Below are 23,498 nucleotides of genomic sequence, written 5' to 3'. Positions count from 1 at the left end.
TAGATGGCTGTAGACTTTGTAGAACTGAAGCTAACCTTGTAGTCTCGGTTGCTTTTGTAGAAATTTGCTTTTAATTCGGAGACGATGTCCGCAGATTTGCTGGTTTGTCGTTAAGCTACTTGCAAGGCGTCGAGTGATCTCTTGACCTCTGCATCAGCGTAATGATCTGGGAGACGGAGGGGGCAGGAGCTGATATTGTTGGTTGTTGTCAATCTTGATATTTTGTAGGAATTTAATGTTGATTCGTAGACGAGGTTCGTATACGTTCGCTGCTACCAAATGTCATAAAACTTTGTATCATAAAGCAGCGACTTTGTATTTGCTTGTAGAGGCAGGATATTTTAGACTTGTGGTCGAGCGGCTTTTATATCTTGTAGTAGTTTCCCCACCAGATGTCATGTAGTGACGGGAGAGGTAAAGAATAGTATGGGACTATTTTTATTTGTCTTGGAAATATTAAACAGGTATAATAGTATAAGTCCTGGGTAGCTACCTCCCTGTCTCGCTATCTCTCTCTCTCTCTCTGTTCTAAGGCTAATCTCCGTCTCGACCTCTCTCTAGGGTCGCTTGTCTCCTCCTCCACTCTCTTTCCTAACATCTCGTGTAGTAGGGTGTGTGCGTCACGTATCTTCCTCATGGCAACAGAACTTTCTCACGAGAGGACTGCTGACAGCTAACTGAATCATCTCCTTACTGGCCGCTGTCGTCAGCTTTCCTCCGTGTAAGCGTTTAGCGCTGCTCGCTTCTCGCAAACACAACACCTTCTCATCATTTGACTTCCTGCTTCTATCTGTCTCTCTATCTATCTATTTATCTATCTATCTAGTATGATTTGCAATTATAATATGGAGACCTACCACATCTGAACTATGCTCCTTTGGGAGCTCCAAGGAAAACAGACTGCTTCGTTATGTCACGGACAGCTTGTAAAAACCGGCAGTAGGTCTAGAAGTTTCCAAACTTGTCCACTGATTCTTGCAGCGCCTTTTAATGGGACCACCTTGAAAATGATCTTCCTTCAGCACCGTCACCGTACTGATCAGCGGCTGTTTATTGTCAAATATCAAGATACTGGCAACGAATTGTTATCTGTTGACAGAGACTAGGACTTTATTATAGTCCTCACTAGATTCTGTATTTTGATGAATATCGAGATGGTGATTGTCTTGTTTTGCTAGTTTCATATGGCCATCAGCTGTACAGGTGTATGATTTACACCCGCAAATATCACAACTAGAACATTTTGTCATTGGTATCAGGATACTGATGATGTCTTTTTTTAATTCGTATCACATTGTCGTCAACTGTTCCAATGGATGAATTACACTCACAAATACAAGAAGCACAGTCTTGTATGTGAGAAGTATTCATCTGTTATGTCGTGCTTATATTCGGGTCAGTTAATCCATTCACTACGATTTTTTTATTACCTGTTCTTTTACCAGCAGACAACTTTTAAATGGATTTACGATAAACTTCACGTGTTAAGGGGTCAGAGACTGTCTACTTTAACCTTTCGTGGACAATGACTTTTTTTTCTGATATATCATCATTCTTTTACTGTCCCGGACGATTTTAATAAACTTACAGGCACGCCTCTTATAGTGAAGGAACAAAGAACTGGCACATCTTTGTACTAGAAGACTATAGCCTGTAAATTGTATGAGCAACTAAAACAGACATTTTTGAATTAGTATAGTCTATGTTTTAAGCTCTGTGTATCCTATAGTACATGAAGTATACCAGTATGTACCTGCTGTCAAAATCTTAGAGAGAGAGAGAGAGAGAGAGAGAGAGAGAGAGAGAGAGAGAGAGAGAGAGAGAGAGAGAGGGGAGACTTATGCTTCAATATTCGAGCCAATAAACATCATACTATTACAATAGCCTCATTTCAATATTCCAGTCTTCTTTACAGTAATATTCCATGTTGCAATAACCTTCATTCCAGTACTCGGCCTTTCTATAATACTTCACAAAATTATAATACCCTCATTTCAGTATTCAAGCCATTGTTATATCCACATTTCAATATCCCAGTCTTCTTTGCTGTGATAGTTCATTGTGTTGTCATATTCCCATTTCGATATGTGAACCTGATCTGTTGTAGTGCTTATATTGCTATGATTATCCTCGTGCCAGTATTCCAGCCTTATCTGATATACACTTCCTGCTACTATAATACCATCATTTCAGTAGTCAAGCTTTATCTCCTACAGTACTGCACACTGCAATTTTATTTATATTTCACTATTCGAGCATGTTCTTTTATAGTACGAGTATGCCCTAAACAGATGTACCGTGCTCAGTCCCTCACCATTGTTTCGTATATGCTCCGGAATGTGGCAGGCCGGTGCGACTTCTACATAGGGAAGGAGCAGTACTGGCCACTCATCTTCTGTATGATAGGACGGAAGGGTTCACCTCTCTTAGCCGCCATTAGTCAAAGGTATGTGTATATCTCTCTCATGGGAAACTGTTTTTATTTTGTGTTCAACCATTTGTTTTAGTTAATTCCCCAGTACGCCCCCCGCCTTCTGCCTCACTATTCTATTTCTATTTCTTCTTCCTTCTTCCTTCCCTCGTATTACAGGTACTGTAATTTACTTTCCAGCTCCTTTTTTCTAACCAATACAATTTCTTTAATCCAACTAGTACACGATTTATTTCAGAGATAAATGAGAAACCTTTTGGGATGACTCATTGCCGAAAGGCAAATGAAAGTTTGCGTTTCGTTCACCTACTTCTGGAATATATTACTCCAGTCTTGCTTTTATACTACTCATTACCACTACTGTCTTTTTTCTCCAACCCTCCCCTCCTCCAACTCGCCAACTTTGCCTCAGCCTCTCATTCAGAGCAACCACAAGTCTCTCTCTCTCTCTCTCTCTCTCTCTCTCTCTCTCTCTCTCACTCTCTCTCTCTCTCTGTATATATATATATATATATATATATTTAAGAGGAGCCTGTGGAATCACATGGAGAGACAGGCTGACGAATGAGGATATAAAGGAGCGTTGTGGTGTGGATGTGGATGTGATAGAAAGCGTTATGAGGAACACACTGAGATGGTTTGGCCATGTGGAGAGGATGGAGGGTGAAAGACTGACGAAGAGAGTGTATGTGAGTGAGGTGGAGGGGAGAAGAGGGAGGGGGAGGCCGAGGATGAGATGGAGGGATGGGGTGGAGAGGTATATGAGAGAGGGGTGTGTGAGTTGGGAGCAGGGCAGTGAAATGGCTGGGGACATGGTGACTTAGAGGCGATTTGTTTGTGGCCACCCCAAACGGGATTGAGGCGTCTGGCAATATATATATATATATATATATATATATATATATATATATATATATATCTATATATATATATATACAATATATATATATATATATATATATATATATATATATATATATATATATATATATATATATATATATATATATATATATATATATTGTTACATAGCCTATGATTTCATCATCCTTTGTGTAATTTTAACGCACAGTTGCTGCATGTTTGATCACGAGCGTGTTCTGCCTCAGTCCCCCCCTTCTACCGTTATAGTAGAGTAAGTCGTTCTCTCTGTTATTCAGAGCGGGATTTTCAGCTCTTTGTCCCCATGGCTTCATTTGCGCGTCCCTCTTACAAGTTGTATCAAGCTCTCCTGGCCCCTATATAATGAGCTTAGTCTCTGCATCATTGCCACTTAGATCTGCTCCTCATTTTGTTCACATCTCTGTCCTCCCCTGTACAGATATTATTATTGTGAGTGCTCAAGAAATCTCCAAACATCTAGCAGCTGTGTGTAATTTGAGTATAAGTGTTATTGCATTTTTTCTTGTACTGTGTAGCATAAGGTTAATTCTTAGGCCTAGTGAGGTTTTTGATTAATGTTGGGTTATGTCAGTCATTTTTGATAATAGTTTGTATCTGTAATAATTTATCTGGCATTCACTGAGTATTATCTGGTATCTCATTTTATCAGGGCAGACTTAGATAAATTTACTCTTGCTAATTTCGTGTTAATAGAGGCTATTGCAGTTAACCATATATTTAACCTGTTTATTTGCCATTACATTATCCTTATGAGTCCTGAATGTTTTGTTGTTAGTTTGAGCATTAAACTTTAAACTTGTAATTTTACCTAACTCTTTTGTTTTGAACCTGGAACTTTACGGGACAGTAGTGACTCTTAGTATTCTCACTTAAAGTGTACGTTATCTTTCTCTGTTCCGTAACATAAATTTGGCGACCTCTTATAGGATATTCAGGATATTATCATAAGGATATTGCTCGATATTTTGTGACTGTTACTTATTAATTATGTCTACTATTACTACACTTGATGAAGCCAAAGATTTTTTGTCAAATGTGCAAACAGTGTGTGATGTAGAAAACAGAACAAAGAATGAACTTAAGCTTGTTGCTCAACAATTGGGAATTGCTGTTCGCTCTCATCATTCTAAAGATCAAATTGTTGACATGATTAATGAAAGCTTGTTTAATGTAACTCCTCCAAATGAGCAAACGCAGATTGAATTAGCTAAGTTACAGCTAGCTCTGCAGGAGGCACGTGCTAAAGAAGCTGAATTTCAGGCAAATGCTAAGCAGGCGGAGTCTCAGGCTCGTATTCAGGAGGCTGAATTTCAGGCAAATGCTAAGGAGGCGGAGTCTCAGGCTCGTATTCAGGAGGCACAGATACAGGCACAAATTGAACTTGCCAGGATTCAGGCAGACCATGAGTATCGCATGAAACAAGGTGGAACTGGATCATCTAGCTCTGATGATTTTGATGTGGCTAAAAATGTTAAACTTGTCCCTCCTTTTAATGAATCTGATTTAACAAAGTATTTTCAGTTGTTTGAGAGGGTAGCTACAGGTTTTAATTGACCCAAAAAGTATTGGCCAGTACTCCTTCAAACTGTTCTCACCGGTAAAGCTTAAGTAACTTATGCATCTTTGCCTCAGGATCAATCTGATAATTATGATGTAGTTAAGAGCTTGATTCTTAAGGCCTATGAGCTTGTTCCTGAAGCCTATAGAGTAAAATTTAGGACAACTTACAAGCAAGATAAGCAATCCCATGTTGAGTATGCAAAAATCAAAGAAGATCTGTTAGAGCAGTGGTTAAAATCTAAAAAGGTGGATTCTGATTTTGGTAAATTTAAGCAGATGATTTTGCTGGAGGACTTCAAAAGGTGTATTTATAAAGATGTAAGCCTATATCTTGATGAGAGAAGAATAGATAATTTGTCTGATGCGGCAGTTTTAGCTGATGAGTATGTTCTCACTCACAAGAGATATTCTAGAGAAAAAGGGAAAGCTGAGAGTAAGTACGTTGCCTCTACTCAGAGTACAGGTAACAGGAAAGAGAATAAGGATGATGTTTCTCAGGAAGTAAATACCAGCTTCACCTCTAGATTTCAGGAAAGTAAATGTACTTATTGTAGTAAGCTTGGTCATACTACGGAGAGATGTTTCAGGAGACAGCGTGACGTGAACAAAAAGGAGTCTTTAAATATTCAGTCAATTGGTCTAGTGTCCACTCTTGAGAGTTCCCAGAATTCTTTAACTGAGTTAACTGAACCTGCTTTGAGGGGTAACTTAAATTCTCATGATGGAGCTCCTCTTTTGAGCAGTAACGTGGGTGACACTCTCAAGAGTTCATGTGCTAATTTCCTGTCTGATGGTTTTGTCAGTCCTCTGGACAGTAATGACAGGAAATCAGTTAAAATATATCGTGATACAGGTGCTTGCCAATCCCTTATGCTGACCAGTGTTCTACGCTCTAATGTTAATTCCTCTGATGAAACTGTAATCTTACAAGGTGTAGGGAATAATTACTTCTCTGTCCCTCTGTGCAGAGTGAATTTAGAGTCTGGTTTTGTTAATGGTTCCGTTATGGTTGGGTTGGTTGAGACACTCCCAATGTCAGGTGTAACTTTCTTACTTGGAAATGATATTGGTGGAAGTCAAGTGTGTCCAGCTCCTCAGTTGTCTAGTGAGCCAGTGGCTGTGTCCCAGGATTGTGATGTCCCTGATGTGTTCCCTGCATGTGCTGTCACTAGGTCTAAGTCTAAAGTTACTGGTGATTTAGAGGATAATGATGATGATGATGTTATCCTAGCTGACACTTTTCTTGCTAATTTGGACCACTCACCAGATGAGGCAGTACCCCGTAGTGTTGATAATTTGTCTCGTCAAGAGTTGGTTGAGTTGCAGGTTGCTGACCCTGAGTTGAACGGTCTAGCTAACTCTGCTTACAGTGAAGAAGAGTCAGCCGGTGCTTCTACTTGTTATTATGTAAAGTCAGGAGTACTTATGAGGAAGTGGAGACCCCCAACAGCATCAGCCGACTGTGAATGGGAGGTTGTACATCAAGTTGTCATCCCTCGTGTTTGTAGGCAGGATATCATTCGAGTGGCTCATGATTCCAGTTTGGCAGGACACCTTGGAGTGAGGAAGACTGTGGCACGCATTTTGAAACACTTCTACTGGCCAGGTATCTTCAGGGATGTTTCCTGGTATTGTAAGTCTTGTCACACCTGTCAAGTTGTGGGGAAGTGTAATCAGACTGAAAAGGTTGCACCTCTAGTTCCCATTCCTCCTTTTGAGGCGCCTTTCACCCGTGTGTTGGTGGATATTGTGGGCCCTCTTCCTAAGACTTCTTCAGGATTTTCTTATGTGTTGACCCTGATTGATATGGCTACTCGTTATCCTGAAGCCATTCCACTTAGAAATATCTCAGCAAAGAACGTGGTTAAGGAAATGCTAGGGTTCTTCACAAAGTTTGGTCTGCCCAAGGAGGTACAGTCAGACCAGGGAAGTAATTTCATGTCAAACGTTTTCAACCAGTCTCTGAAAGAGTTGGGCATCACCCAGATCACGTCTTCAGCTTACCATCCCCAGACCCAAGGAGCGTTGGAGAGATATCATCAAACACTCAAATCGATGCTCAAGAAATACTGTTTGGAACATCAGAAAGACTGGGATAAAGGTCTTCCATTCGTTGTGTTTGCCGCAAGAGAATCTCCAAATGAATCACTGGGCTTCTCACCTTTTGAACTACTGTTTGGCCATGAAGTAAGAGGACCCCTTAAGTTACTCAAGGAATGCTGGCTGTCGGAGGAAGATGACGTCAATCTGCTGGAGTATGTGATGAAGTTCAAAGAACGGCTGTCCACTGCTTTACAGCTGGCGAGAGAGAATTTAGGAGCTGCTGAAGAGAAGATGAAGACTTGGTATGATAAGAAGTCCAGGTTACGCCACTTTCAGCCAGGAGATCAGGTTTTGATTCTGCTACCAGTTCATGGGCAACCTCTTCAAGCCAAGTTTAGTGGTCCTTATTTCGTGGAGAAGAAACTCAGTGATGTCAACTATGTCATCGCCACACCAGATCGTAGAAAGAGCAAGCAACTATGTCACATCAACATGCTAAAGTTATATCAAAGGCGGGACGAAAATAATCCAGTCTGCACTGTAGCTGTTCCACCCGAGTCTGCAAGTGAAGCTCTCCCATGCAGTATGAGCCTGAGTGATAGTTTGGGGAAGAATCCTGATATCATGAATGATCTCCAGACTAAGCTTTCTCATCTACCTCCCGAGGAAAGGCAGGAGTTTTCGGCATTACTGCAGGAGTACCCGCAAGTGTTCCGTGCCACTCCAGGAAGAACCACTGTGTTGATGCATGATGTCGATGTTGGAGACGCAAAGCCAATTAAATTGCCTCCTGACCGTGTGAACCCAGTGAAAGTTCCTCTCATCCAGAAGGAGCTTGGCTACCTGTTGGACCACAAGATGATTGAGCCCTGTCAGAGCGAGTGGAGTTCTCCTGTCACTCTAGTCCCTAAGCCAGGTGGGTCACAGCGGCTTTGCATCGACTACAGACGTGTTAATCAGATAACCAAAACAGACACTTACCCTCTCCCTCGCGTGGAAGATTGCATAGACAAGATCGGAAAGGCTAGGTACATAAGTAAGTTTGATTTGTTAAAGGGATACTGGCAAGTACCTATGACTGAACGTGCTAGGGAGATCTCATGTTTTGTAACATTAGGAAAGACATTTGCATGTTCTGTAATGCCATGTACAGATTGTTTTAGAGTAATAAGAAATTTCCTTTGTAAATTTCTTTTTTCTTTGTGGGGAGGTGTTACATAGCCTATGATTTCATCATCCTTTGTGTAATTTTAACGCACAGTTGCTGCATGTTTGATCACGAGCGTGTTCTGCCTCAGTCCCCCCCTTCTACCGTTATTCTAGAGTAAGTCGTTCTCTCTGTTATTCAGAGCGGGATTTTCAGCTCTTTGTCCCCATGGCTTCATTTGCGCGTCCCTCTTACAAGTTGTATCAAGCTCTCCTGGCCCCTATATAATGAGCTTAGTCTCTGCATCATTGCCACTTAGATCTGCTCCTCATTTTTTTCACATCTCTGTCCTCCCCTGTTCAGATATTATTATTGTGAGTGCAAGAAATCTCCAAACATCTAGCAGTTGTGTGTAATTTGAGTATAAGTGTTATTGCATTTTTTCTTGTACTGTGTAGCATAAGGTTAATTCTTAGGCCTAGTGAGGTTTTTGATTAATGTTGGGTTATGTCAGTCATTTTTGATAATAGTTTGTATCTGTAATAATTTATCTGGCATTCACTGAGTATTATCTGGTATCTCATTTTATCAGGGCTGACTTAGATAAATTTACTCTTGCTAATATCGTGTTAATAGAGGCTATTGCAGTTAACCATATATTTAACCTGTTTATTTGCCATTACATTATCCTTATGAGTCCTGAATATTTTGTTGTTAGTTTGAGCATTAAACTTTAACTTGTAATTTTACCTAACACTTTTGTTTTGAACCTGGAACTTTACGGGACAGTAGTGACTCTTAGTATTCTCACTTAAAGTGTACGTTATCTTTCTCTGTTCCCTAACAATATATATATATATATATATATATATATATATATATATATATATATATATATATATATATATATATATATATATATATATATATATATATATATATTGTTACGGAACAGAGAAAGATAATGTACACTTTAAGTGAGAATACTAAAAATCACTACTGTCCCGTAAAGTTCCAGGTTCAAAACAAGAGTTAGATAAAATTACAAGTTAAAGTTTAATGCTCAAACTAACAACAGAACATTCAGGACTCATAAGGATAATGTAATGGCAAAAAACAGGTTAAATATATGGTTAACTGCAATAGCCACTATTAACACGAAATTAGCAAGAGTAAATATATCTAAGTCAGCCCTGATAAAATGAAAATACACTGGGTAATGCTCAGTTAATTCAAGATAAATTATTACAGATACAAACTATTATTAATAATTGCTGACAACAAGAATCTTACATGAATCACAAAAACCTCACTAGGCCTACAAATTAACAACTTATGCTATACAGTACAAGAACAAAATGCAATGACACTTATACTCAAATTACACAGCTGCTAGATGGTTGAAGACTTCCTGAGCACTCACAATAATAACTGTACAGGGGAAGACAGAGATGTGAACAAAATGAGGAGTAGATCTAAGTGGCAATTAATGTAGAGACTGAGCTCATTATATAGGGGCCAGCAGAGCTTGATAAAACTTATAAGAAGGACGCGCAAATGAAGCCATGGGGACAAAGAGTTGACAATCCCGCTCTGAACAACAGAAAGAACGACTTACTCTACTATAACGGAAGAAGGGGGGAGTGAGGTAGAACACGCTCGTGATCAAACAGGCAGCACACTGTACGTTAGAAGTACACAAAGGATGATGAAATCATAGGCTATGTAACACCTCCCCACAAAGAAAAAAGAAATTTACAAAGGAAATTTCTTATTATTCTAAAACAATCTGTCTAAAGTCTAGATAAACAACCTGCAATAACATTTTCTTTCCCCTTGACATGTTGTATGTCTAATGAATACTCCTGAAGAAGTAGACTCCATCTTGTCAATCTCTGATTTTTATCTTTAAACTTACTAAGGAATTTCAGTGGGTTATGATCGGTATAAATGACTATGGGGTCAAAACCAGAACACAAATAAAATGAAAAATGCTGTAAACCCAAAATCAAGGCCAAAAGCTCTTTCTCAATAGTTGAGAAGTTCTTTTGAGGTGGAGTGAACTTCCTACTGTAATAAGATACAGGGTGTTCAATACCCTGATCATCCTCTTGCAGCAAAACAGCCCCAGCTCCTGTATCACTTGCATCAACAGCCATCTTAAAAGGCTTAGCAAAATTTGGAGTAGCGAGCACTAGCTGACTTAATAGGATAGCTTTAAGTTTGTTGAAAGAGGATTCACAGTTATCGGTCCAGACAAATTTAACTCCCTTTTTCAGTAGGTCTGTAAGTGGTGGTACACGAATTGAAAAGTTAAGAACAAATCTCCGGTAATAACCTACCATTCCCAAAAATCTTTGTAGCTCTTTCCTACTTTTAGGTCTGGGAAGATCACTTATAACCTGAACCTTAGCTCCTGGTGGTGCAACATGTCCATCACCAATTACATACCCAAGGTACTGAACTTTAGCTTGACCAAACTCACACTTTGATAAATTAGCTACAAGATTAGCATGAACCAAACGCTCAAGAAATTTACTGACATGGCATAGGTCATCTTTCAAGTTGTCACTGAAGATTAATACATCATCAATATAAACAACACACCCTGCCAAACCCTCTGTTACAACATTCATGAGCTTCTGAAATGTGGCTGGTGCATTCTTCATACCATATGGCATTACAGAACATGCAAAAGTCTTTCCTAGTGTTACAAAACATGAGATCTCCCTAGCACGTTCAGTCATAGGTACTTGCCAGTATCCCTTTAACAAATCAAACTTACTTATGTACCTAGCCTTCCCGATCTTGTCTATGCAATCTTCCACGCGAGGGAGAGGGTAAGTGTCTGTTTTGGTTATCTGATTAACACATCTGTAGTCGATGCAAAGCTGCTGTGACCCACCTGGCTTAGGGACTACAGTGACAGGAGAACTCCACTCGCTCTGACAGGGCTCAATCATCTTGTGGTCCAACAGGTAGCCAAGCTCCTTCTGGATGAGAGGAACTTTCACTGGGTTCACACGGTCAGGAGGCAGTTTAATTGGCTTTGCGTCTCCAACATCGACATCATGCATCAACACAGTGGTTCTTCCTGGAGTGGCACGGAACACTTGCAGGTACTCCTGCAGTAATGCCGAAAACTCCTGCCTTTCCTCGGGAGGTAGATGAGAAAGCTTAGTCTGGAGATCATTCATGATATCAGGATTCTTCCCCAAACTATCACTCAGGCTCATGCTGCATGGAAGAACTTCACTTGCAGACTCGGGTGGAACAGCTACAGTGCAGACTGGATTATTTTCGTCCCACCTGTGATATAACTTTAGCATGTTGATGTGACAAAGTTGCTTGTTCTTTCTACGATCTGGTGTGGCGATGACATAGTTGAAATCACTGAGTTTCTTCTCCACGAAATAAGGACCACTAAACTTGGCTTGAAGAGGTTGCCCATGCACTGGTAGCAGAATCAAATCCTGATCTCCTGGCTGAAAGTGGCGTAACCTAGACTTCTTATCATACCAAGTCTTCATCTTCTCTTCAGCAGCTCCTAAATTCTCTCTCGCCAGCTGTAAAGCAGTGGACAGCCGTTCTTTGAACTTCATCACATACTCCAGCAGATTGACGTCATCTTCCTCCGACAGCCAGCATTCCTTGAGTAGCTTAAGGGGTCCTCTTACTTCATGGCCAAACAGTAGTTCAAAAGGTGAGAAGCCAAGTGATTCATTTGGAGATTCTCTTGCAGCAAACACAAAGAATGGAAGACCTTTATCCCAGTCTTTCTGATGTTCCAAACAGTATTTCTTGAGCATAGATTTGAGTGTTTGATGATATCTCTCCAACGCTCCTTGGGTCTGGGGATGGTAAGCTGAAGACGTGATCTGGGAGATGCCCAACTCTTTCAGAGACTGCTTGAAAACATTTGACATGAAATTACTTCCCCGGTCTGACTGTACCTCCTTGGGCAGACCAAACTTTGTGAAGAGCCCTAGCATTTCCTTAACCACGTTCTTTGCTGAGATATTTCTAAGTGGAATGGCTTCAGGATAACGAGTAGCCATATCAATCAGGGTCAACACATAAGAAAATCCTGAAGAAGTCTTAGGAAGAGGGCCCACAATATCCACCAACACACGGGTGAAAGGCGCCTCAAAAGGAGGAATGGAAACTAGAGGTGCAACCTTTTCGGTCTGATTACACTTCCCCACAACTTGACAGGTGTGACAAGACTTACAATACCAGGAAACATCCCTGAAGATACCTGGCCAGTAGAAGTGTTTCAAAATGCGTGCCACAGTCTTCCTCACTCCAAGGTGTCCTGCCAAACTGGAATCATGAGCCACTCTAATGATATCCTGCCTACAAACACGAGGGATGACAACTTGATGTACAATCTCCCATTCACAGTCGGCTGATGCTGTTGTGGGTCTCCACTTCCTCATAAGTACTCCTGACTTTATATAATAACAAGTAGAAGCACCGGCTGACTCTTCCTCACTGCAAGCAGAGTTAGCTAGACCTTTCAACTCAGGGTCAGCAACCTGCAACTCAACCAACTCTTGACGAGACAAATTATCAACACTACGGGGTACTGCCTCATCTGGTGAGTGGTCCAAATTAGCAAGAAAAGTGTCAGCTAGGATAACATCATCATCATCATTATCCTCTAAATCACCAGTAACTTTAGACTTAGCCCTAGTGACAGCACATGCAGGGAACACATCAGGGACATCACAATCCCGGGTCGCAGCCACTGGCTCACTAGACAACTGAGGAGCTGGACACACTTGACTTCCACCAATATCATTTCCAAGTAAGAAAGTTACACCTGACATTGGGAGTGTCTCAACCAACCCAACCATAACGGAACCATTAACAAAACCAGACTCTAAATTCACTCTGCACAGAGGGACAGAGAAGTAATTATTCCCTACACCTTGTAAGATTACAGTTTCCTCAGAGAAATTAACATTAGAGCCTAGAACACTGGTCAGCATAAGGGATCGGCAAGCACCTGTATCACGATATATTTTAACTGATTTCCTGTCATTATTGCCCAGAGGACTGACAAAACCATCAGACAGGAAATTAGCACATTAACTCTTGAGAGTGTCACCCACGTTACTGCTCAAAAGAGGAGCTCCATCATGAGAATTTAAGTTACCCCTCAAAGCAGGTTCAGTTAACTCGGTTAAAGAATTCTGGGAACTCTCAAGGGTGGACACTAGACCAATTGACTGAATATTTAAAGACTCCTTTTTGTTCACATCACGCTGTCTCCTGAAACATTTCTCCGTAGTATGACCAAGCTTACTACAATAAGTACATTTACTTTTCTGAAATCTAGAGGTGAAGCTGGTATTTACTTCCTGAGAAACATCATCTTTACTCTCTTTCCTGTTACCTGTACTCTGAGTAGAGGCAACGTACTTACTATCAGCTTTCCCTTTTTCTTTAGAATATCTCTTGTGAGTGAGAACATATTCATCAGCTAAAACTGCAGCATCAGACAAATTATCTATTCTTTTCTCATCAAGATATAGGCTTACATCTTTACTAATACACCTTTTGAAGTCCTCCAGCAAAATCATCTGCTTAAATTTGTCAAAATCAGAATCCACATTCTTAGAATTTAACCACTGCTCTAACAGATCTTTGATTTTTGCATACTCAACATGGGATTGCTTATCTTGCTTATAAGTTGTCCTAAATTTTACTCTATAGGCTTCAGGAACAAGCTCATAGACCTTAAGAATCAAGCTCTCAACTACATCATAATTATCAGATTGATCCTGAGGCAAAGATGCATAAGTTACTTGAGCTTTACCGGTGAGAACAGTTTGAAGGAGTACTGGCCAATACTTTTTGGGTCAATTAAAACCTGTAGCTACCCTCTCAAACAACTGAAAATACTTTGTTAAATCAGATTCATTAAAAGGAGGGACAAGTTTAACATTTTTTGCCACATCAAAATCATCAGAGCTAGATGATCCAGTTCCACCTTGTTTCATGCGATACTCATGGTCTGCCTGAATCCTAGCAATTTCAACTTGTGCCTCAGCCTCCTTAGCACGAGCCTGAAACTCAGCCTCCTTAGCATGAGCCTGAAACTCAGCCTCCTTAGCATGAGACTCCGCCTCCTTAGCCTGAGACTCAGCCTCCTTAGCACGTGCTTGAAATTCAGCTTCCTTCACACGAGCCTCCTGCAGGGCTAGCTGTAACTTTGCTAATTCAATCTGCGTTTGCTCATTTGGAGGAGTTACATCAAACAAGCGTTTATTAATCATGCCAACAATTTGATCTTTAGAATGATGATAGTGAACTGCAATTCCCAATTGTTGTGCAAGAAGCTTAAGTTCATTCTTTGTTCTGTTTTCTACATCACACACTGTTTGCACATTTGACAAAAAATCTTTGCCTTCATCAAGTGTAGTAATAGTAGACATCAGGAATAAATCACAGTCACAAAATATCAAGCAATATCCTTATGATAATATCCTGAATATCCTGATAAGAGGTCGCCAAATTTATGTTACGGAACAGAGAAAGATAATGTACACTTCAAGTGAGAATACTAAAAATCACTACTGTCCCGTAAAGTTCCAGGTTCAAAACAAAAGAGTTAGATAAAATTACAAGTTAAAGTTTAATGCTCAAACTAAGAACAAAACTTTCAGGACTCATAAGGATAATGTAATGGCAAAAAACAGGTTAAATATATGGTTAACTGCAATAGCCTCTATTAACAGGAAATTAGCGAGAGTAAATATATCTAAGTCAGCCCTGATAAAATGAAAATACACTGGGTAATGCTCAGTTAATGCAAGATAAATTATTACAGGTACAAACTATTATTAATAATTGCTGACAACAAGAACCTTACATGAATCACAAAAACCTCACTAGGCCTACAAATTAACAACTTATGCTATACAGTACAAGAACAAAATGCAATAACACTTATACTCAAATTACACAGCTGCTAGATGGTTGGAGACTTCCTGAGCACTCACAATAATAACTGTACAGGGGAGGACAGAGATGTGAACAAAATGAGGAGTAGATCTAAGTGGCAATTAATGTAGAGACTGAGCTCATTATATAGGGGCCGGCAGAGCTTGATACAACTTGTAAGAAGGACGCGCAAATGAAGCCATGGGGACAAAGAGTTGACAATCCCGCTCTGAACAACAGAAAGAACGACTTACTCTACTATAACGGTAGAAGGGGGGGAGTGAGGTAGAACACGCTCGTGATCAAACAGGCAGCACACTGTACGTTAGAATTACACAAAGGATGATGAAATCATAGGCTATGTAACAATATATATATATATATATATATATATATATATATATATATATATATATATATATATATATATATATATATATATATATATATATATATATCAGCCTGAAGAGGTCATTTCCTCTCAGTATCCTACCCAATAAGGAGTCCCTACACATCTCACTTCCGCTCAGTATACGCGCCCATGCTACTTTTTTCTTGTCTCAAATCTGAGTGGTACAGCTGCTTCGTTGTCCTATGCTGTATCCCTTCTCATTTGGAGGTCATTAGCCTTTTTGAGAATGACAGCAAAAAGAATTCCATTTTTTTTTTTTTTTTTTTTTGCCACATATCTCAGCCCTTGAAAAAATGACAAGAAAATGACATAACTGGTGTCTCGCCAGATGTCACCTTAGCCTTTCGAAGAATGACAACAGTCAGAAATACCTCGTGTCATCAGACAGAAATATCAGATGTCACGTTCAGAGGAATGAAGTCACAGAGTGTGCAGTGAGGTTGGATGGTGAGGATATGGAGAATGTGAGTGCATTCAAGTACTTGGGTAGTGTGATGAGTAAGGATGGAACTCTGGGGGATGAAGTACGTGAAAGGGTACAGCAGGGAAGGAAGGTTGTTGGTACACTGAAAGCAGTGATGAGAAATAGGGAGGTGAGTATGGAAGTTAAGAAGTCACTGGATGATGGTATTGTGATCCCTACCCTGACGTATGGAAGTGAGGCGTGGACCTTGCAAGAGGGGAACAAGTCAAGAGTGAGAGCAGTGGAAATGAGTTACTTGAGAGGAGCATGTGGAGTGACGTGAAGGGACAGGTTGACGAATGAAGAAGTGAAGGAACGTTGTGGGGTAGATGTGGATGTGGTTGAGAAGATTAGGAGAAATACACTGAGGTGGTTTGGACATGTGGAGAGAATGGAGAATGAAAGACTGACTAAGAGGGTGTATGTAGGTAAGGTGGAGGGAGGGAGAGGGAGGAGTAGACCGAGGATGAGGTGGAGGGATGGAGTTGAGAGGTATATGAGGGAGGGGGGGTGAGTTGGGGGGAGGGTAGTCAAATGGTGGGTGACAGAGTGACTTGGAGGCGTTTTGTCTGCGGCCACCCTTTGCGGGATTAGGGCGTCGGGCTATAGATAGATAGATAGATAGACGTTCAGCAAAAAGAAATATCTGGTGTTTTACCAGATGTCACGTAAGCCGTTTGAAGAATGAGAGAAAAAAAAATGGTGTTCTTCCAGATGTAACCTTGGCCATTTGAAAAATCACACACACACACACACAAATGTTTTACCAGATGTCATCTTTGCCTTTTGAAGAATGACAGCAAAACGAAATACTTGGTGCTTTACCATTTGCCACTTTAGCCCTTTGAAGAATGACAGCAAAAACAAATACCTGATATTCTACTACAGTCGTTCTATTTTATCAAGGCAGTTTGGGTCGGGCTCTCTGGGACCTCACTCTGTTAGCTCTGTTGCCACATCGTCGCCACACACGTGCTCTCTCTCTCTCTCTCTCTCTCTCTCTCATATTATATATTACCTACTACTAATTGTATTTTCTTAATTTTTTCTCTTCTACTTTTTTTCCACACCACCCCTGAGGTAAAAGTCTATAGGTGCGTTTTTTTTTTTTTTTTTTTTCTAGCTTCCATGGCGGGAGACTGACCGAGTATGACCCACTCACGCAGGGCTGTCCCTCGTGTCACCACCTGACAACGTCTCAAAGGCAACGCTGACAAGTCTTATGAGATTTATACTATACTACAGCTTTTTTATTGAATTACATCTATACAGAGTGTTTAAAATTCATTTATAAGTAGTTACTAGCTTAAAATAGGAGAGTGAGAGAGAGAGAGAGAGAGAGAGAGAGGTGAACACAAATAATTACACGTGTGTCGGCGGCGATGTGACAACAGAGCTAACAGTGTGAGGTCCCAGAGCGTCCCACCCAAACTGCCTTCATAAAATAGAACGACCATAGTTATCACCATAGCCCTTTGAAGAATGACAACAAAAATATATACTTGATGTTTTACCATATGTCACCGAAGATACTTCGCGTTCCCGTCATTCAGCCCTACTACCTACTTGATAATATTAGGCGGGATGCAATGGAATATAATAAGCAACTTTTCGGGTAAAAAAGAAAAATTTCCTTTGTTTACTTCGCTTTGTGATTGATGATGGTCCTATTCACTCATTTCAATTAACTTCTGTGCCTACCTGCATCTCCGAATCTGTGCAACTGCATTTTACCCCCAGGCTTCCTGTACCTGACAGTAAGTCAGCTAATATTGATAAAACACTTTAAAAATAAACTGTGGTAGAATATTTTTTTTATTCGCCCCTGTGTAGAGTACAACTCTCATGTGTGGGGAGGCTCCCCACATACAGCTCTTCTCAGTAGGGTGGGGTCTCATTAACTCTCCTCCTCTTACTGGCTCCCTTCTACCTCTATCTCTTGGCCGCACTGTTGCATCTTTATCCCTTTTCTATCGCTGCTTCAATGGTCACTGCTCCTCTGAACTGTCTGCTTGCATCCCTCCACCTTTACGACGGGCGCTTAGCACCCGTCTAGCAACAAACTCTCAGCCCTTTTCTGTCCAACTCTCTAATGCAAAAGTTGACCGTTACTTCCAGTCTTTCATCTGTGCGACAGGTCAACTCTGGAACTGTCTTCCTCTGTCTATATTTCCTACTTCCTATGATCTCCAGTACTTCAAACTCAGTGTGTCCAGGCAGCTGGAAATGAACGGATCTTGAATTTGGCTCTCCTTCATATATTTTTTTTTCCTAGGAAGGAACGGTCTGCGGGCTGCCGGCCTTTGGTTCCTTCTGCCTTGCATTAAAAAAAATATTTATACGTCAGAACTTCATTAGTTCACTTTAAGTTGAACCTGACAGAATATCTCCTGAAGAGCAAATCAGTGTAGCTTGATTATGTGTATACTGCACCATTGGTTTGATTTGATCAACTAGATACGTTGGCAACCTCAGCACTAATTGGAAGACGTGCTATTGGCAGTACCAGGCCTGAGTCAAGAGATAATTCCAGCAGCAGTGGCAGTACTTGCCTTCCCTAAGGCATTTACTTTACATACATCGAACGGTATTTACGAGTAGCTGCACTGGAACCAGAGATTTAAGAAAATATGTTGGCCATATCTTCGTAACGATTATAGTGTGTTAGATTTGTCTTCTGGCTCTGACGAGGAACCTACACGTGGTGGCCTTTTGTACCTTCGGTAGAATGAAGCAGCTGCCGCGTCCACCCAGGAGCCAAACCTCATATTTCCGTGTCCATCACCGTGTCCTGATCCGACTCTGTCAAGGAGCTGCCGACTACAAGGAGGCGCCAGATATCTTTAAGGTGTATGTATTGACGACCCCACAGATTGCTTACCTGTGGTCGACAGGTCTGACCAGTCAGACAGACTGGAGTTAAACAACAGCATTTGCTCTGTTTCCTCTCCAGCTCAAGTGAAAATAGGCGTTACGGTTTCCTTTTATCGAAAAAAAAAAAAAAAAGAATAGTCTCTTTGATTCAGTTTTTTAGTTACAATTCAAGAACAAGAAACTCAGCCACTGCTTTCAGTGAAACTGCCCTATATTACAGTAAATATCATTCCATGGAAGTAGGTACAAAATATACCCTACAGGTGCACTTAGATCAGAATTGCATCTTGCCGGCTAATACTTCAGTCCTTTCGGATTCAGGGTCAGAGGTACAGTACGTTACACTCACCCACCTTTTTTTACGAATGGGCTGGCGAAGTTTGCTGTCGATGAACTGACGGAAAATTACAAAAAATGACTCGGCCTGCATTTTTTTTTTTTCGGATATAATTAGTCATCCAGTCATACTGCCAACCTCGGGTAGTTCTTCGAGAAAAGATTCGACAACGTTAAGCCTCTGTCATCCCCCCAAAGAAAGTAAGGTATCATGGTAGGTTAACTTAGGTAAGGCCTAGGTTAGTTAGGTCGAGGTTGATTTCATGTCAAAACACGGCTTTTCTAGTGATTTTTTGGTTTGATTAGCCGAAATGTTTCATCTTTTTGTGAGCGAAGGGGCGACATTGTCGAATAATTTCTCGCTGAACTCGCTTCGACGCTACTATACTCCTTTCGCAGCAAGAAGTCCGTTCGGGTGTGGCAGAAGTTGGAATTTCCCCGAGTGCGACGTTGCCAATTTGACCACCAATTATCGGATTATTACTCTGTCTCCCTACCTGCCCCCATCCCACCTGTTTCTCTCTCTCTCTCTCTCTCTCTCTCTCTCTCTCTCTCTCTCTCTCTCCCTCTATATATATATATATATATATATATATATATATATATATATATATATATATATATATATTTATATATATATATATTTATATATATATATATATATATATATTTATATATATATATTTATTTATTTTATATATATTTATATATATATGTATATATTTATTTATTTATATATATATTGTATATATTTATTATTTATTTTCAACGTTTTTCCACACCACCTATGAGGTAAAAGTCTAGGCGCGTTTTATTTTTAAGAGGTTTCCCCTGCAGGCCTAATCCTCTCTCTGATCTTTAATCATAATCTTCTTCGTCATCAGAACTTTCTGTTATATTGACGAGAGAGAGAGAGAGAGAGAGAGAGAGAGAGAGAGAGAGAGAGAGAGAGAGAGAGAGAGAGAGAGAGAGAACCAGGTGGGATGGGGGTAGGTAGTGAGACAGAGTGATAATCCGATAATTGGTGGTCAAATTGGCAACTCTACGGCGTGGCAACATGGGAAAAAAGCGCTGCCACGTGTCATAGAATTCATTCAAATCGTTGTTATAATTCTAAAAAGTGATACTCAATATACTATATGTGCTATTTGAAATTGTTTTTTATATTCTGTATACAGAATATAAAAAACAATTTCAAATAGCACATAGATGGGAAATAAGAGAGAGAGAGGCATGTACTACGGTTGATTTAGCAGCATCGCTAGAGGTGATTCACCAGGTTGGCCCCACCCTGAACGAACTTCTTGCGGTGAAAGGACTATAGTATGACTGGATGACTGTACCTGTAGAATAAAACATGGATCCTGTCCGGTCAGGCCTGGGCCGGCCCAACCGAAGTGTAAATCTTTTTAGAGGCTAAAAACTTTTACCTAATGAAGCCAAAGGAATGAATTTTATTCTTTTCAGATGTTAGGTAGATCAATTCAGTTTTCTGTTTTAAGATTCACATAACCAGTTTCGTACCATAACACTGTGCAAAGGGGAAAACAATTCCACAAGCTCCCTTGCTTATTATGCACAAAAACGCACTGCATACTGGTTCCAAGCTATCTATCATCCCCTTCTGTCCTCCCTGCCGTCAGTTCAACCCTTAACCTCTTATTTTCCTCTTTGCCCTTCCTAACACTCGCAGGTTCCTATGGTGCACTCTAAGTTTAACAAAATCATCGGGTATTAGTTGGAATAGATTTATAGGGCCGTCCCGCTCATTTAATATCAGGTACAATAACAAACTTTGTTTCTTTCGTCCGCCTCATTATTACGTTGTCCGGATGGAGTCCTGCTAGGCACTGTTTTTGGTCGAGTCTTTTTTGTTTGTTTGTTTCTTTGTTAGCATCATTTCGAATAAACGGCTGAATGAAATTATATGAAACTGTCAGGATATGTTGGCACTGGTTGCAAAAGGAAGTTATTAAACTTTGGAGGTAATAGAGTGAACCTGAAAGGTCAAAATCAAGGTCACTAATTTTCAGAGGGCTAGAACTTGAAACAGGCTGAAGATATAGATATTTACTATTTTCGTCGAAGAAGAACTCCCATATAGGCTTTCTTTTGGCACCAAGACCTTTGACCTTGAATGACCTTGAAATATCAAACTCAAGGTCACGGATATTCAGGAGGCTATAACGTGAAGCTGGTTGCACATAGATATTTACTACCATCAACGTATAGGAAGTCCCATACAGGACTTGTGTATTGGAATTAGCAGGGGCATTCTTACATGTCGGCGGGCCTTTTGGTTGATCAATAAAGTCTAATTTTATGAAATTCAAATTCTTAAACTGTTCCCTGCCTCAGCGGGGATTTGGACCTAGGTCCGGTAGGACTGCAGGCCACCTTTCTACCTCGCTCGTAATAAATCTTCCGAAATCTCGTCGCTTCCTGTTTGATACCATTTACTGCCTGTATTACATGTTATCCCGTTATCCCTTCAAATTTTCAGTGTTCGTCTTGCAGGTATGCATCTTAACAGTCTTTTTATTTATTTATTTTTTTTTTTTATAAATAACAGAACGGAGGAAGGAAAAACAAATGCGTAAAAACAAAAAATCCATACACCAGATTACTGGTGTCCTCTGTTCATAAAATATCTGTAACAGTTAGACTTGAACAGTTGTGGGTTGAAATTTAGAGGGAAACAACTCTGGGGAAGCGAGTTCCAGAGAGATGCAGTTCGGGGAATGAAAGAATTCTGATAGGCAGAAGTTCTGCAATATGGCTGAGTGACATTCTAGTCATGAGCGCTACCAGATGCTAGTGTAGCACGAGGGAAGGCATGGAGAGGTGGCACCATGGACGCAACTTCGTCTGAGCATTTGCCAAAAAAATATCTCTAAAATAATGCAAGGGAGGCAACATTCCTTCTTACTTGCAGGGGAGGTAGTTTATATGTAATGGCAGGGTTGGTAATGATTCTAACAGCTTTATTCTGAATTTTGTCTAATTGTCTTAATGCAACCTCCCCACAACCATTCCACAAGGATGAGCATTATTCAAGCTGAGAGCGCACATGACTAAATTATAGCTAACTGCTCATCAGCGAAGAAGTTATGGACTCTGTACAAAAATCCAAGTTTCTTTGAGGCGGTTTTAGCAAGTGATTTGACATGAGAGGTCCAGCTGAGGGCACTGTTAAATGAGACACCAAGAATTTCAATACTTTTGGAGATGGGAATATTAGTAGCACTGAAGGTAATGTACGAATCTGGCAATATCTGTCTATTAGTAAACCGAGAGGAAGACCACGAATAGGATGGATCGACAGTGTGAAGAGAGTGCTGGATGCAAGAGGGATGTCTGTTGAGCAAGGAAGAGTGGCTGTGCGTGACAGAAATAAATGGAGAGAAATTGTGAATGAATAAGTGATGACGCAGCCCTGAGGGGATATTCTCCCACATTTGGTCTGATCAGCTAGTCAGGTCAGGTGCGGGTAAGGGGATGGGTCTGTTATGGTGTGGCAGGGGTAAACCAGTTCTGCTGTCGGGCTCTGCTGCGGATGTCACTGATTGCATTGTATAGTTGACCCTTGTGCGGTGTGGTGCGGTGAGGATCTGTCCGTTCTCCCCTTTGGGGCTAAGATGCGAATGAATGTGTTTGAATGGATGAGTAAATGGGGAGTGTGTCGTCATGTCTCGGCTACCTCCCTTTCCTTGGGGAAGCAGCCCAGGTAATTAGATAGATAGATATTAGCATTAAAAGAGACAAGGTTGTTTTGTCCCCATTCACTGATTGTAGCTAGATCTTGATTTATGGAGATGGCTGTACTGAGTTGAGAGGTAGAGATATTGGACTTTGTAAATGGATGTTTGAGTGTGAATGAAGTATGCAGTGCTGAGTCATCTGCATATGAGTGAATGGGATTGTGGGTGACAGATAAGAGATCATTAATATGAACCAGAAATAGGGTTGGTGCCAGAACTGATCCCTGCAGCACGCTGGCGTTAATTGAGTGGAAATTGGAATATACATCATCTACTTTTACTCTTATTTTCCTGTCACTAAGATAAGAAAACAAAGGAACAAAAGACGTTAGTCCATAGCAAGGGAGTTTGGACAGCAGGGAACGGTGCCATACTCTGTCGAAAGCTTTAGAGATATCAAGAGCTACTGCATGAGATTCTCCAAAAGGATCAATTGATTGATGGATGGTATGAAGAGATTGAGTATGTCAATGGTGGATCTTTCGTGGCGAAAACCATATTGTCTGTCAATAATTAAGTTGTTGGATTCAGGATGTTTAACAATGTACTTATTAATTAAAGTTTCAAATACCTTACCAAGAGATGATGTGACAGCTATTGGTCTGTAATTGGAGGGG

The 23,498-nt window shown here is 40.5% G+C and overlaps 1 protein-coding gene across 1 annotated transcript in view; it reads left to right on the top strand.

The window, feature by feature from the left end:
- LOC145408177 (putative glutamate receptor) overlaps positions 1–23,498 on the top strand; it is a 49,451-nt gene that overhangs the window by 23,104 nt on the left and 2,849 nt on the right. Inside the window, exon 9 of the mRNA XM_080278928.1 lies at positions 2,347–2,446. Coding sequence (XP_080135054.1) covers positions 2,347–2,446 — 100 coding nt within the window. The remainder of the gene's footprint in view (positions 1–2,346; positions 2,447–23,498) is intronic.

Source organism: Coenobita brevimanus, chromosome 76 (assembly GCF_032717465.1).
Source record: "Coenobita brevimanus isolate Jiangsu-jjx chromosome 76, ASM3271746v2, whole genome shotgun sequence".
NCBI classification, from domain to species: domain Eukaryota; kingdom Metazoa; phylum Arthropoda; class Malacostraca; order Decapoda; family Coenobitidae; genus Coenobita; species Coenobita brevimanus.
This window is presented reverse-complemented; position numbering and strand designations above follow the sequence as displayed.